This window comes from Triplophysa rosa, linkage group LG7 (assembly GCF_024868665.1).
Source record: "Triplophysa rosa linkage group LG7, Trosa_1v2, whole genome shotgun sequence".
Taxonomy (NCBI): Eukaryota; Metazoa; Chordata; class Actinopteri; order Cypriniformes; family Nemacheilidae; genus Triplophysa; species Triplophysa rosa.
In genome coordinates, this window is record NC_079896.1 from 14,944,038 (window position 1) to 14,960,614 (window position 16,577).

Below are 16,577 nucleotides of genomic sequence, written 5' to 3' on the forward strand. Positions count from 1 at the left end.
ACTATACAGCTGAATAATCACAGAAATTTTAATAACCACTTTATTGAAAATACATACTGTAATAAAAAATAAGATAATTACTGTGTACCTAACGTAACTAACCAATTTGAGGGGAAAAACCAGGCCATGTTTTATGCAGCTGCAGAGAGAGAGAGAGAGAGAGAGAGAGCGTGTAGAACTTCAATTCATAAATGTGATCTAACAAAGGTACGGGGCAAATATTAACCACATATGCTGTAAAGATTGTTTGTAATTGGGATGATGTAAACATCTGTGAAGTATTTTAGCATAAAGAGTTTGATTGTGTTGAATTAAAAACCCAAAACGGCAGCTGGTCCACGAGACCCACCAACACTGAACACCAACAAAGATATGAACACCACACAAGGGTTAATCTGTTAAATAATCCTGGTATTTAAAAAATGTTTTATTCAACTAAAATGTAATTTTAACTACTTTTGTCGTCAGTTCCTTGTTACTGGTCGTCTTTGGTTAATCTTAACCAATTAATTTAACTACGAGGAGCACAATGTTTAAAATATATTTAGGACGTTACTATCATTCACCTCTAGAGGGAGCACAAACATAAACTACGGTGAAGAGAACGGACAGTGACCTAAACTCTCTATGGACCCAATCTACACTAAAAGGATGATGGAGAATTACCAGTTCTATTAATTAAAGGAGGTTAATGCTCCCATGGACTTTGAAATTGTAATATGCCCTAATATTGGATTTATTTTTATTGTTTTTGGACCATTTGTATGGTTTTGATTGTAAGATCCTTTATTACTTTTGTGCCTGCTGAAATGTGTCTTGTTTATTTAAGATATTTGTAAATCACAGACACAGTATATTTCAAGGTATTTATTATATTAAAAATGGCAAGTCGAACATTTTTAAAACATACCATTAGGAGCAAAGCAGGCTAACTTCATTCTCCTTTCCATCAAAAAAGGAAAGGCTAAAACAGCAAGGGATACATTAGGCTACATTCAAGGTCAAAGAGCATTACACAAGTATAGCTGAAAAAGAAAACATGAACATTTGTCACTATTCCAAAAATATCAGTTGGAATGACCTTAAGTGTTTCATGTACCTCAAAGTACACATAATTTAATTTAGGTGGAATCAATAGATATATCATAGTTACACTAGGCTATAGAAAATTAATACAATTCTACATAAATAAAACTGATTTTCAATCAAACCATGATTTGTCTATAATTCCTTCAGGTTTCCCAAACATAGTATTTTAATGTAAATCACCGGAATCACATTAAAAGTTATCTTAACATATATGTAAAATAAATCAATAGTTTAAAATTATTGTTAGTCACACGTTTTAAACATGAATGATTTTAAAGCCTGGCAAGACCTCAAATCTGAAGATTCTTGAAGGGTCACAACGATACCAATTACAGATTAGAACCTGCAGCATTTCAGAAGGATAAATATAGTTTGGCTACAGTGATTCCACAAAATGGCTAGACAACTTATGTGAAATGTGGTAAGAACAAAAAGGACCATATTATCTTTGTTTGTCATGAAATGTTATTGATTTCAACAAAAGAAAACAAATATAACAGACATTATCCAAATTAATTCAATGAATATTAAGTTCCACGTCTGCGAAGGAAGCAGACAGGTGCCTCATCATTTAGTATTTAGTATAGTATCGGACAGAAACCTTGTGAAATCTCAATTGTTCCAGATTTTTTCATAAATCATACTATTGGTCCACCTTCATGTTTGTCTTTGGGTGTTGCAAATATTTACCAGTAAGAAGTTTTAAAAAGAGCTTGTCAACTTTGACAACAAAGTCTTTATTTGGAAAATAGTGGGTTTTTTCATTTGCTGTAAAGTGTCAGTTTTGGAGATACAAGCTTTCAATCCGACAGCATTTCAGAAAAGCAAGTAAGCCATTTGATAAATACGAAGGACACAATGACACTTTTACCCATAGAGCTGAATCATTTTTTTTCACACATTAGTGACTCTTGTTCATAGAGAAATAAAAAAACAACCACTGAGGTTCAGGTTAGGGTTTATCCAAAACTTGCCTCAAAAGTTAGAGGCATGAGCATGCACAATGCACAGTATGTGGTGCTAACAGTGACATACACTTTACATTACTTGTCAGTACCGGCTAACTGTTTCTGTAAGCAGATGGTAGTCATAGATATGACATCAGAATATATATAGGGTCAGTACGTTAACTTTACATGTCAGTTGGAGCTTTGTGAGCAGCAAGGACCATTGATTGTATGCACATTAGAAGGCCTGTCCCATCATACCATGGTGTTGTACAAATCATTCACAAGCCATATCAAGTCACTTGTGCATTACTTTTGTAACCAACATGAAAATATGAAGTTAGTGGTAACATGTTCATGTATTGACACTAATGTGCAATGCACAGTATTATTTTAGGTGTGCTTATTAGATGTTGCTGCAAAAGCATGGGTAATTCATGTACTGTATGACACTATTATTCAGTTAACGACAGAGTTAACATAAACTTGTGCAAATATCTGGAAAGTATTTTTCACAAAAGATGGAACAGGCCAGAACTAAATTGTGCTGTAAATATACAGTACGCTTGAGTTTGATTCAGCCTCAAGATGGATATGGGGAGTCTGTTCTAAATGTGAACATTGAGGTTTCATTCTGTACTTCACTCAAACCACACAAGTTTTATTCTATCAAGCTGACCAGGTAGTACTCGTATTTCACTTTTTCTTTTTAACACTTTTGTCCAAGAGTTATAAATGTCAGTTGTTCTGAGCTCTTCCAAAAAAATACATACAGTCTTTCACTGTACCACAACGTACAATGTTATGCAGACTGTGCCTACAGCTGACAGCTTAATTAACAGAAATGGTAACAGTAAGATCTGATTTATTGCTACACCATAACACAGCAAAGACCTTAACAAAAAAAAATTTAACCATGAAGACAGACATAAAAATTCTAAACATTTAAAAAGTTCTGAAACACCCTTCAGATATTTTTCTTTCTATGCACCAAGCATAGTTACATTCCACGAGTTTCATATTTGCTTACTAGACATTTGTTGTGGGCTTTGTTTGTTCAGAGACTGATAACAAATCACCTTTCATACTGAACCAAATGTTTACACCAAGTGTTCTGGATATAAAAAGCTACAGAATTATTGAATGCTTCTCATTTCACAAATTGCGCTTCCTAGTTTCCTGTACTTGCATCCTAATTTCCAGGTCATAGGCTGAAAATGGTGGATTGAGAAAACAAGGAAGCAGCAATTTACATTTTTAGAAGCACCCAGTGAATTTCCCATTTTCTTTAACTGTTAGACTTTATAGTACAACCAATGAATAATTTTCTTCTATTCCACAATCACACTCCGTTTGCAAGTGTAGCATTGGTTTCCTGACTGATGCTCTCTTTGACCTCTAGGGGAAGTGAATCAAAAAGGTGGTCCTCCACAATGAGGCCGCTTCGGCGCAAGAGCCGGCATTGGCCAAGTTGTGCAGGCAGACGATCCAGGCAGTTCCCTTTTAGCTCAAGATGAGTTAGCTGCGACAACTGCCCGATTTTCTCTGGCAGTAGAGAGATGCAGTTGTGCCCAAGGGACAGATTACGCAACTTTGTGCATTTGAACAGCTGCTTGGGCGCCACTTCCACCTTGTTTCCTGTGATTGCAAAATGCTGAAGGTTCTGAAGAAAGCCCACATCTGGAGGGATCACTACAATGGAGTTATGACTAACATCCAAGTATCTCAGTTTGAGGAGATTAAACAGAGTGGTAGGTAAGGTCTCTAGTTTGTTATGTGAAAGATAGAGAAACTCTAGGTTTTTGACATGACTTATTGACAATGGAATGGAAATAATCTTATTGTGCCATAGTTTAAGGCAGTTAAGTCTTTTGAGGTGCTGGAAGCTGATAACCTCCTCAATGGTACGAATGTTGTTGGATTTCAAGTCCAACTCCTGCAGGTTGGTCAAACTGAATATCGCATGTGGTATCCTCTCTAGTTCACAATTATGCAGCTCAAGCTCAGCAAGGTTCATCATCTTTTTCAAGATGTTTAATACCACAAGTTTAGTACCATCATTGTGTACCACAAGTTTGATCAGATGGGGTGATAAGTCTGTGATGTTAGTTGGAATCTTGGTGAGGTTGCTCTTCAAATGTAGAATCTTGAGATGCCTCAGGTCCCTGAGGGACTCTAATCCTATCATTTTGTTGTTCTCAGAGTTCAGGTTTCCCACCAAGTAGAGTTCTCTCAAGTTCTTTAGCATATAAACCCAGGTGGGAATCTCCGCTACATCCGTAAACTTGACATGAAGGCACCGTAGGTGATCACGGAGAAAACTAAATGCAGTCTGTTCGACTTTGGCGGGGCAGTGGTAAAAGTGCAACTCGTGGAGGTTGACCATCTGGGAAATTTTTGCTGTGATCCGTGCCTCAGGAATGAGCTCTAATTTTAAGACGTCTAAATCGGTGAGGTCGAAGACTGCATCAGGCACACCTGAGAGCATGAAAAGATGCAGCTCAAGTTTATCCTGTGCATTGCGAGTCACGTGTTGCCGTAGTTTCTCAAATGTCCACTCATGGTTTAAACTGATTTGCCGAAGTTTGTTCTCGCTTACTTCTGAGAGAAAGACACCAAATCGCTTTGAGTATAACTGGTCATACTGGTCCACCATGTGAAGGAGGAAAGCAAAGTCATTCTTTACATCTGGAATATCGCTAAAACTGCTTTCCTCTCTAACTTTCTCAAAGGAGTACTCCTTAAGAGGCCGTCTAAACAGCCAAAACAGTGTATAAATGCAAACCAAGCCATAAACAAAAATGAGGACAATGTAGCTAACAAGCAGCTTTTTCAACATGTGTGCCATGTTATGGGTACATTTGAATTTGGTGTAGCCAGTTAAATGTTTAATGTCTGGCTCACAGTCATGGTCAAAATGAATGGATGTGACAAACGTCATTGTGTAACATAGGATCAAAATAAATTTGACAGTTTTTATTATAGTCTGAGCTACATACAGTTTGTAGATCAAGTCACTGTCCTCGACATGTGTTCGAAACTTCCTTACTTTCTCGAAAAGGGCTTTAGCCTGCTCTCCATCTTTTTTATCGAGTATAGTCATGCTTGGAACTTCAATGACTGGCTTCTCTGCAGAAAACTTAATACCAGATTTTCCAAGCATGGGTGTCGACTGATTCGGACTTCCCTCTTCACTGCTGGTGGAAAAATGTTTTGGTAATGTAGAGGCTCCAGTAAGTCTTTGCTTATTCTCTTCAGAGTCCTCACAGGCTGTCTCAGACAATGCCTTGGTTGTCCAAGGGGACTCAAAACACTTACCCAAAATAGACACAAAATGCTCAATTTTGGAACTGGTCTTTGGATACTTGAACCAAAAGTTACTGCTTACCATAAGTACAATAGTGTGTATGAGGGCGAGATATGGAAAGTACTTTGAATACCAAGGGAGGGCAACATGGTAGCACATCTGATTAACAAACACATACTGCTGAAAATCCAGGTTTGTTCGAAGACCTGTAGGCTTAGTATGACCGACAGCAGAGGAGTGTGGGAGATGTTTCTGCTGGGCAACACTGTCGGTTTGTTCTTTGCTTGCCAAAGGGGCAGCTGCCAATGTCATATGGCCGCCTCCTAAGCCTAAGGCTTTCTCTGGTGGCTTTTCCTGTGACATGGAATTGGGGTCCTCCCACGATTCCAGAACAGGAAGGCAAACCACCTGATCTTTGGTTAACTGCATGGTCCCAGCAAATATGGCCAGCATAAGCATGACCACACCCAGATAATCCATGAAGACGTCCCACCATGGTTTCAGTATTCGATAGGTTGGCTGGATGTCATTTAGGGAGGCAACTTCTGTGAGGGTAAACATTCCTACATAAAGACAGAAAAACATGTTTTTAGCCTATAATAAAAACAGTATACAGTAAATAGAATTATTCCATTTTTGGGGGGCTCCCAAACATATCAGGATCAACCATCCCAATGTTAAGATTACGTCTGCCAAATACAGGCTTGTCACAAAAGAAATCTTACTCTCATGTTCCAGTAAACAAATGTACAAAGGAGTGGTCTAATACACCACTAAAGATAACAAATGTCTCCTATTGCTTGGAAGACATCCTAGTGTCTCTGCCCTGTATCACTTACCGCAGCATAGCACTTGATCAGTGATCAGGCACTAAAGCACTGCTTTAGACATCCTTATTAGATTATCAGTTTTAGTGCGTCCATACTTTAGAAAATGAAGACATTAGAACTAGAGTGGTGAACTTGGCCAAAGACAATGTTATCTTTAATATCAAGTTGCAAGGCCCTCCCCTTATATTCCGGCATTTTGAGAGGGAAATATTGATGTGCACAGCTCGTCTTTCACATTGCTAATACTTACTCATAAACATCTAATGAAAAAGTGAATGACCTTCTCACTGACAAGAAACGATTGAATGTCACGATGATTAATTACCTTGTCTTTTACTTGGCCAATCAGGCTGTTATATAAACCATTAGTGTTGATGTTTTGATAAAGAGTTATTTATCATTGAATCATATACTCCCTTAAGCAATGAGATGAGATTTCAACCATGTGGACAGTGAAGATTCACCACAGTGATCAGGGAAGGAAAAGCATTTGCACATATTTTACAGCCTGCTAACAAAACGTCTTTGCCTTTGTCCAGGACAATCACATTCCTTCCATTCATCACACCAACAAAGTCACAAGCACTTGTAGTTGTCGTGTAGTTTACACGACAACAGAATTTTGGGGGACTGAAAACGCAAACTTTTCAAAACGGATCTCAAAGTGCAAGTTTTTTTAAATGCCGCCGCTAACGTTTCTGTGTAAACGGCAAAACGCATCCTTTTTTCATTGCGAATGCATGTTCAGTCGCACGGGTTTACCCATAACGATAATGCCGGCCTCCGGTACTGTGTTCTTGTACTACGCAACATACTTATTAATGGTTATCCAAATGCAGCAAAAAGTAGATTTACTGCACCACTAAGACCAGCGGAGACACATTATTTACATTTGACAGACGTCACACATATATGTTGACAAAGGGTATGTGTATGTGCGCAGGCACGTCATGTTTCTTTTAAAAGTAGCATTGCCATCCACTGGACTGGCATGCATAATACAACGTTTTTATTCTTTTACCAGGATCCGTGTGAATGCGGATTGTTTTGACAATGCTGTGGTGTGTACATGAAACTTCAAAAACGTAAAGGAAAAACCATTTTCATCATGCAAACATGGCCTAAAAGGGCTAATAGACAGCTACAAAGAAGGGGGCTGGAAAAGCAACTGCAGCAAACAACACTATCTTTTCCCTCTGCAATAATTAGGGTCTAATTTGCACAATTACATAGCATCTTATTTAGACAAGTCAGACTGCTATAAACAATAATTACTACTGTGTATGTGTTACCATGGAGTTCATGGTTTCTTAAAAGACGCACAATTATTAACATTTGCACATATTTTACATGACAGTACAGATAAAGACACACGCTGAAATCAAAAAGATTCTGACTGGATATTCCAATGGTGATCTACTTTGGTAGTACCTTCTGTAGAACTCATCATTTCTTTGATGGTACAATAATGTCACAAAGGAACCGTCAGTGCTTAAAATTAAAAATGAATATAGGACTATCAAATGATGTAAGGTAACCACTAGCTAGACTGTGCATAATATCAAGTCACCTAATAAATTTAATGCTCAAAGTGTGACAATGCTGGAGTCCTTTATAACAAGACTTCAGAGAATGTCTGATCTCATGGCCTTTTCCCACAGTTGGCCCAGCTTTTTAGTCACCAGTTCACAACATAAGAGCTGGAAGATTAATTTAGGTTACACAAACTGTAGCTTTATGAGCTGAAAAGTCAAGTAAGCTTGTTGCAAATGGTTTGAAGTATCTCTTTAATAGCCTATTTTGGTGCAATAACACACAGAAATATATGGCAGAACTTTACAATCAAGTTGTTTTCAATTAGTTATGCAGTAGCTTGTCTCGCGTAGCCAGACCTTGATACTGAAGGTCTGGGAACTTTTGTCGCTTTGAATGGCCAAGGACCACTAAGTGGGTAAAGCCACCAATCACGTTTTGTTTTGTGCCGCATTATATTTAGGTGTTTACTCAATCAATCGTCATGAATTCTCATTGTATCTGATGTAAACAGGACAGCTTACTTCTTCGATCAGATGGCTTTGTGTTGTTTTCAGGCAGACTGTTAAAAAATGTGACACTTAGGTCTGCCAGAAATCCTGTAGAATTCAACCAATCAGGGGACGACTTCGAGCCTGCAGAAGTGTTTCCAGTTAAAGGGGTCATATGGCGCGAATACGTGTTTTTCTGTGTCTTTGGTGTGCTATAAGTTGCCCATGCGTGTATTAGACACGTAAAACTGCAAAAATTAAAGTGTCGGAAACAAAAGATGCATTCTGTCTAAAAGCGAATGCTCACCCAGACCTGCCTGAAACGCCTTGTGTAACCACACCCCCACAAATCTACATCATTTCGTGGTATGACTTGACTAAGACCGCCCAAATCTATACGCAAGTAAGGTGGGCGTACTTGTAAATCTCATTGTATCGTCGCCGCCGCAGCCATGTCGTGGAGACGCTGTGTGTTTCGTTGCGAAAAGAAAGCCTCTTTGTTTGCCCTTCCAAAAGATGAGGCAACCAAATACGAATGGTTACATTTTATTTACAATACTGTTCCAGAACAATACAATCCGAATATTCAAGTGTGTGCAGCACATTTCACAGATAATTGCTTCATGAACCTGGGAGAGATTAAAGCCGGCTGTGCACGAAACCTTTTGTTAAAAAGTGGGGTAATTCCAACTATTACAACTTCGCAAGGACAGTCTGGCGCTTCAGATTTGCAGCCTGTAAGTATATTGTCATTGTGAAAGACTTACGCGACTAACGCGAGTTGAGATTGTCGTGTGTTTGTAGCGCATGTTGTTTCTTTGTGTGATCTGCAAATGCAGACACGAGCTGTCATGACTCTGCTTCATCATGTCATGTCTATTCTTGGTCTTGTAGCAGAGTCATGACAAAGCCTTAGGTTTTATGTGGAGAGAGAGATTGTTGACCTTTCGGCTTTCCATACACTCTCTTTCCGGTCCGCGTCTCTGTTGCCGCCATCTCGTTTCCTCGTTAACTTTCCCTGAGTGTTTCATTACCCACACCTGCCCTTGTTGATTATCCCTCGTTTGTCCTCCCTATATAATACCCTCATGTTTCATTGTCCTGTGTCGGTCATTGTATGTGTATGTATGTGTTCGCGTGTGATGTGCTTATGTGCCTTTGCTTTATGGTGTCAGTACTTTATCCACTGTGTTCCTGGTTCCTCGTTTTCCTGCCCTGCCTTGTCTTGCCCTGCATGTTCCTTATGTTCCTTATTTTGGTTCTCGTTTTTGTCCCCCTTGGGGGAAGTTTTTGTTTTCCCCTTTTGTAAAGATTCTTTTGTTGATAGTGTTTGTTCCCCCATGTGGGTTCTTGTTTTGTTTTATTTTGTTAATAAACCTTCCTTGTTAACCCCTTCATCCCCGCTGCCTGCATTTGGGTTCTCTTCCCCTAGTAGTTCATGATAGAATGACCGACCACAATCAGAACCCAGCGGGCAGCAAGATGGACGGCACGGCGTAGTCCTCACAGTCCGCCCTAGCCCACTTGCTGCTGGGTTTCCGCCAGGGGAACTACGGGAACCGGGAGTTCGCCGGGGCATTCTCAGTGGTGGCTGAGGCGACTGAGTTCAACGAGGCAGAGTTGAAGACGATCTTCAAGACTGCTGCCTCACTCAGCGCCTCACCTCGTCTGAGAAGAGGCTGCTGGGTCCCCTAGGGTTCGCGGAAATGGTCAGGTTCATGGCCAACCGGGACGATCCCGGGGGTGGGGTTCCACATGGGACTTCCACTTCGCGGTCGATCACGCCGGAGGGCCTCGACCTGGCTGCCGCTACCTGGGGGGACTCAGTACCCTCCGGCTTGATCTCCACGGTCCCCGTTCACTCTGGCGGCGCCGGTAGCGGGCGGGAGAGGGGGAATCCGGGGATGACGTCGGCGGACTCCTCCGCTGCGGAACTCCCTCCGGTCCCCACGGATTCGCCAAGGTCGGCTATGGATCCGGTGGTGCGGAGAAGGAGGGAGAGGCACAGCGGAGGGGCGTCCAGTCCGGTGCAACCGGCGTCCAGTCCGGTGCAACTGGCGTCCAGTCCGGTAAGGGTAATGGAAACGCAGCTACTGTGTTACAATACCCCCCGCTGTGTAAACTTTTTTCAAAGCTTAGTTAAGTTGCTAGGAGTGGCTGACATATTTTAGTATGGTGCTACGGCAGTATTTTAGGCAACAAGACAGTGATTAAGATATTATAAGGTTGGATTCGGTGACTTACACACCCAACTCACAAACTGAAAAATAAATTATGATGAAATTTACTTTGATGCTGCTAAAATACTATTGTCCAGTATCTACATAAAAATGAAAGAAAGAAAGAAAGAAAAAGTACAAATTGCACAACTACTGTATATAACGTTATAAACGTCAGTGTTACAACCCTGTGTTAGTCTGTGCCCCACTCACGACTATATTGCTCTTTGTTAGTTCATGTTAGCTACTGCATAATTTCAGCTTCAGACGTCACGAGCACGGACAAGCATACGGCATACTTAAAGGGGTCAAATGACAGGGCTAAAACTAATATTATCGTTTGTTTTAGATGTAATGCAATGTGTATACACGATTTAAGGTTCAAAAACGCTGTATTTTTCACATACCGTGCCTGTTTGTATCTCCTCTTTGCCCCGCCTCTCTGAAACACGCAGATTTTTTACAAAGCTCACGACATTTGTTGCCTCTAGTTGGAACATAACTACTGATTATTAGGACTTATAGTATGTTGTCTTTTTTCACGTTGTGCGCGTATCATGAACTACTAGGGGAAGAGAACCCAAATGCAGGCAGCGGGGATGAAGGGGTTAACAAGGAAGGTTTATTAACAAAATAAAACAAAACAAGAACCCACGTCCGGTCCAGTCCGGTGCAGCCGGAATCCAGTCCGGTGCAGCAGCCGGCATCCAGTCCGGTGCAGCAGCCGGCATCCAGTCCGGTGCAGCCGGCCTCCAGTCCGGTGCAGCCGGCCTCCAGTCCGGTGCAGCCGGCCTCCAGTCCGGTGCAGCCGGCCTCCAGTCCGGTGCAGCAGCCAGCGTCCAGTCCGGTGCAGCCGGAATCCAGTCCGGTGCAGCTGGCATCCAGTCCGGTGCAGCCGGAATGAAGCACGTGGGTTCTTGTTTTGTTTTATTTTGTTAATAAACCTTCCTTGTTAACCCCTTCATCCCCGCTGCCTGCATTTGGGTTCTCTTCCCCTAGTAGTTCATGATACGCGCACAACGTGAAAAAAGACAGCATACTATAAGTCCTAATAATCAGTAGTTATGTTCCAACTAGAGGCAACAAATGTCGTGTTTATAATGGGGTTTATTGTCTTTGTTGAGTCGCGACGAGACATGGCGTAACACTGGTTGATCACTAACTGCAAATCTTTATAACGTCGTATATAAAAGGTAGAACAAAAGGTTTGCTATAGTTTTTAACCATTTAACATAATATTTTTTAAAAAAAAATTACCAATCCTTTACATCCTGCTCAAGTCGTGCTGGCAAAGTTGATGTATCGGCTTGATGATCTTAATTTTCCAGATCAGATTCGGGCTCGAATTGATAAGGAAAGTTCCGATGACATTTTATCACCTGTCAGTACAATTGCTTGGGAACATGATGTTCCGAATATGGTAAGAGGCATTACATTTCCGTCACATGCTTGCAGTATTCGGCCAATCACTACGCACTGGTTAACTGGCCAATCATAGCACACCTCGCTTTTCAGACCGATGAGCTTTGTAAAAAATCTGCGCGTTTCAGAGAGGCGGGGCAAAGAGGAGATACAAACATGCACGGTATGTGAAAAATACAGCATTTTTGAACCTTAAATCGTGTATACACTTTGCATTACATCTAAAACAAACGATAATATTCGTTTTAGCCCTGTCATTTGACCCCTTTAAGTATGCCGTATGCATCAGACGTTCAGCCAACGGTCCGTGCTCTTGACGTCTGAAGCTGAAATTATGCAGTAGCTAACATGAACTAACAAAGAGCAATATAGTCGTGAGTGGGGCACAGACTAACACAGGGTTGTAACACTGACGTTTATAACGTTATATACAGTAGTTGTGCAATTTGTACTTTTTCTTTCTTTCTTTCTTCTGTTAATTTTTGTGTTTTTATGTAGATACTGGACAATAGTATTTTAGCAGCATCAAAGTAAATTTCATCATAATTTATTTTTCAGTTTGTGAGTTGGGTGTGTAAGTCACCGAATCCAACCTTATATTATCTTAATCACTGTCTTGTTGCCTAAAATACTGCCGTAGCACCATACTAAAATATGTCAGCCACTCCTAGCAACTGTTAACTAAGCTTTGAAAAAAGTTTACACAGCGGGGGGTATTGTAACACAGTAGCTGCGTTTCCATTACCCTTCAAAATGAGCTAATTGAAATAGCGCATTGAAAATACACCCAATGGAAACGCGTCAATTTTGCAAAAAACTCCCATGTATTGCAAAAATGTTTTCACGCTCACATGAAGTGATTTTCCAGGCAATACGATAAAGGCATATTTCGCAAAACTGCAATGGAAACACTTTTTATCGTATTTACAAGTCATGTGGTGTACAAAAAAGTCGCATGACCATTTGCAGTATGTTTTGGCATTTGGAAAGATAGGAATTCACATTAAGTAAAACATTATTTGATGGCCCAAATGCAGGTAAAACCAGTGAGTGATTTATTAGTAACAGTGAAAATATATATGGAAATATAGACATTTCTCTTCACTCTTTCATCACAGTAGGTGGCACTATGCACTAAATTTGGTTTGCAACCTGCCATAAAACGTACAAAGAAGAAGTATGGCCAGAATGACTTATCGCGAGTATAAACAAAATACACTTTAATCGCATAACATTGTTTAATGGAAACGCAGTCATTCCGAATTCTTTTTTAATCAACATTTAGAAAATATTGCTTAAGTTTTGCGCAAATCTGTAATGGAAACCTGGCTGTTGTTACAATAAGCCTTAAAGAGTACAATGATAATGAAATGAAAATATTGTAAATTCCATTCATCAAAAAGATAACTATAATTACAATATCAGGTAAATAATTGATAATTATGATTTTTGTCATAACTGTGCTACATGTTCTCCCATACATCTATAAATAATATCCATTTATAATAGAAGGAAGGTTAGATGAGAGATGTGTGGATATCTATATAGACAGATAAATAGCATAAATTATAATAATTTCCATCTTCAATATATGGGTGAATGACGTATAAGGATTTTCGACATGCCTATTTTAAAATACAAATAAATAATAATATCTATTGCAGTTATTCAAACATTAAGGGGTGGTTTCCCGGACAGGGATTAGTTTAAGCCAGGACTAGGCCTTAATTGAATCAAGATATTTAAGTCATTTTTAAAAACATTTACACAAAAACATTCATGTGTGCATCTGACAACAAAATGATCGCATTATATTTTAAGATATGTCAGTGCAAGTTGTTTTTTCGATCAAGACACTTCTTACATTAAAGTTAGTCTGGGACTAGGCTTAAGAACTGTCCGGGAAACCGCCCCAAAGTGTTTAGAAACAAAGTATTTGCATTTCTTTGAGTTTTGGTAAGTAATCAGCTCATATTTTTGTTCTATAATTTTGTCTTCTTAAAGGGATAGTTCACCCAAAAATGGAAATTCTGTCATCATTTACTCACCCTCATGTAATTTCATACCTGTATGAATTACTTTGTTCTGATGAACATAGAGAAAGATATTTGGAAGGATGTTCAGAATTTTCACTTCTGGAACATCACTGACTACCATAGTAGGACAAATAAAATGGTAGTCAGATATGCCGCAGAACTGTTTGTTTTCCTAAATTCTTCGAAATATCTCATTTTGTGGTCAACAGAACAAAAAAACAAAAACAATATTACACTACTACTGGATGATGTCCCAAATCTGAAAATTGCTAACATTCTTCCAAATATCTTTCTTTGTGTACAACAGAATAAAGACATTTGTACAGGTTTGAAACAGCCTGAGGGTGAGTAAATGATGACATAATTTTCATTTTTGGGTGAACTATCCGTTTAAATGAAATAAATTAACAAACTTATTTTGCCTGATAATTGCATACAACTGATATATATGTTTTAACAATACCATTCACTTAAGCATACTGTATCAGAGATTCATATTTCAGCCACAAAAATTTGATTTATATTATTTTTAATTTAATACAATTATTTATATATTGGTCGCACCACATGATAAGTGTTTACTATCACAGCTAACCTCACTTGACCTCAGTCTGAGCCTTTACATCATAACTAGGTCATGGTTGCAGCTTTTATTCTCATTCGCTGGGAAATTTGAAATGACAATTCTGGTAACCAATCATATCTCTTTGTGTTATCCTGAGATTTCATCAGTGTTGGGAAAACGCTATGTGTGTCAGAGTTAGTCTCATATATACAGACAATGGATAATTTGCATTACATAATATTCCGTTTTTTTAATAGTAAAACAAAGTGTTATTTAATAGTACATAAACAAGTGTCCTAAACCTGAAATATAAATGAGTAAATATCAGCAGAACTAAATAAGAATTCTTTGCAGAATGCAGAATTTAATGTGGAAACGTCCTTCATAGCAACACCAGCTCGGTCAAATGGAAGAAGTTAAAGTAACAAGGTCAGCCAAAAAATATTTAATGTTTACTGTCCATCCATATGGCAACACCATATCAGTGAATGTGGCTCAAAACGACCAACCAAACCTCATGGTTACATAAACTCACATTTAGATCAAACTGTAACTACAGGATATACAACTTTGGAATGCCTGTATGTATAAAAACATGATGAAAATGTTATTTAACATCTATCATGGTAACTTCCTAGCAGAGGTCTGCATGATGTTTTAACATAGGCTGTATATCAACCTGTCCAACTATTTGTCAATGCCTCCAAAAAGTGCTTTGGACATGCGCTATAGACTATGCCTATAAACACGACCGTAGGACACAGGCAAACTGAGCAAGTATGCAATATTCCAGAAATGTCTGCGCAATAGAATATAACGTTACTTACTGTCTCATATAAACGTCACCCACACTGGCATTTCAGAAATTCCGATATTAATTACACATTTCATCCAGTTACTTTTGCAGTAATGTGAACTCTGTTGTAGAAAAGAAGCGGTACTCGCGTGGGAGACGTCATTTGTAGCTGCGTCCATGTCATTGTGTTCCGATACCGGCTAGTTAAAGGGTGAGGGTCACGATATTTGTATGACACGGCTTTACTTACTAATAATGCATAAAGTACGAGCGGAACGTTATTTAAAGGACCGAGTTAGAATATTTCCTATGAACGCAATCCGGTGTCTTGTGGTGTCTTCTCAGTGCAGATTAACGTCAAACACAAACAACAATTCCATTCAAAGGCGGATGATACTGCCGTGTTCTAGCAGGTAGGCAACGGTACGAAAGGTCAACTTACTAATAATTCACCCGGCAGGGCTTTATATAAGTATCCCCGCTCCTCTCATTATTATGGTACAGTCAGTGCAGAGCGCACAGCGGCAGAGTCAACCAGTCTGCACCAGTTCTGTACACCGCATCCGCCACCTTTAAACCTCCGATCACACATACTAATGTACTTACCTCAAATCAGGGCGTCATTTTAATAACGCCAAAGCCTCCACGATATCCATGCGTTTGAAATGATGAATGAATAAAAGAAACGCGTGTAATGGACAGAAATACAGTCAGATTGAGGTAGTGCGTGTGGGCGGAGCTAAAGTTTACAGGAGGATACGCGCCACACACCTGACCGTGTTCTGAAGTTACCAAGCAACAAAACCCATTTACACTTGAATTGTTACACGGCTGGTTGACCTTAAACAGATATTATAATAACTGGCACTGTCACTGGCACATTTTTATCATTGGGTAGAATTAAAACAATCTTCAACTCATCGATTGAGTTTACTTTTGGGAAATTTGGTCAGATTTTTGAGCAAATTGGAAACATTTTATAAAATGTAAAACTTTTGCATCAGAGATTAGAGCAGATAATGTGTGTAATTATGACAAAACAGGGTTGGTTAATGTTTAAACTAAACGTTTATGATAAACCAGCTAAATTGTATGCTCTGTAAATTGTTTAATATATAATTAGGTCTGTTTAAAATACACATTTTGCAAAGAGACTTTGCCTTCCCCACCCCACAACCAGGTTTACGTGTATTTTAATTCCACACAAACCTATTGTATAGGTCATAAAGGCCCGGTTTCACAGACACGGTTTAGCTTAAGCCAAGACTATGCCTTAGTTGAATTAAGATATTTATGTCGCTTTTATAAAAAATGCATTACTGGTGGGCATCTCGAGACAAAA

The 16,577-nt window shown here is 39.3% G+C and overlaps 1 protein-coding gene across 3 annotated transcripts; it reads right to left on the reverse strand.

The window, feature by feature from the left end:
- Positions 1 to 865: 865 nt before the first annotated feature.
- Positions 866 to 15,974, reverse strand: lrrc8db (leucine rich repeat containing 8 VRAC subunit Db). 3 transcript variants are annotated; one of them, XM_057337824.1, is made up of 2 exons: positions 15,842 to 15,974; positions 866 to 5,906 (listed from the first exon to the last, which is right to left on the reverse strand). In XM_057337824.1, the coding sequence occupies exon 2, from the start codon at positions 5,902 to 5,904 to the stop codon at positions 3,379 to 3,381; it is 2,526 nt and encodes an 841-aa protein (XP_057193807.1). In that variant the 5' UTR covers positions 5,905 to 5,906; positions 15,842 to 15,974; the 3' UTR covers positions 866 to 3,378. The 3 variants fall into 3 exon arrangements, with proteins under 3 accessions (XP_057193807.1, XP_057193809.1, XP_057193808.1); XM_057337826.1 differs by lacking the exon at positions 15,842 to 15,974 and adding an exon at positions 15,678 to 15,764; XM_057337825.1 differs by lacking the exon at positions 15,842 to 15,974 and adding an exon at positions 15,267 to 15,671.
- Between the last annotated feature and the right edge of the window lie 603 nt (positions 15,975 to 16,577).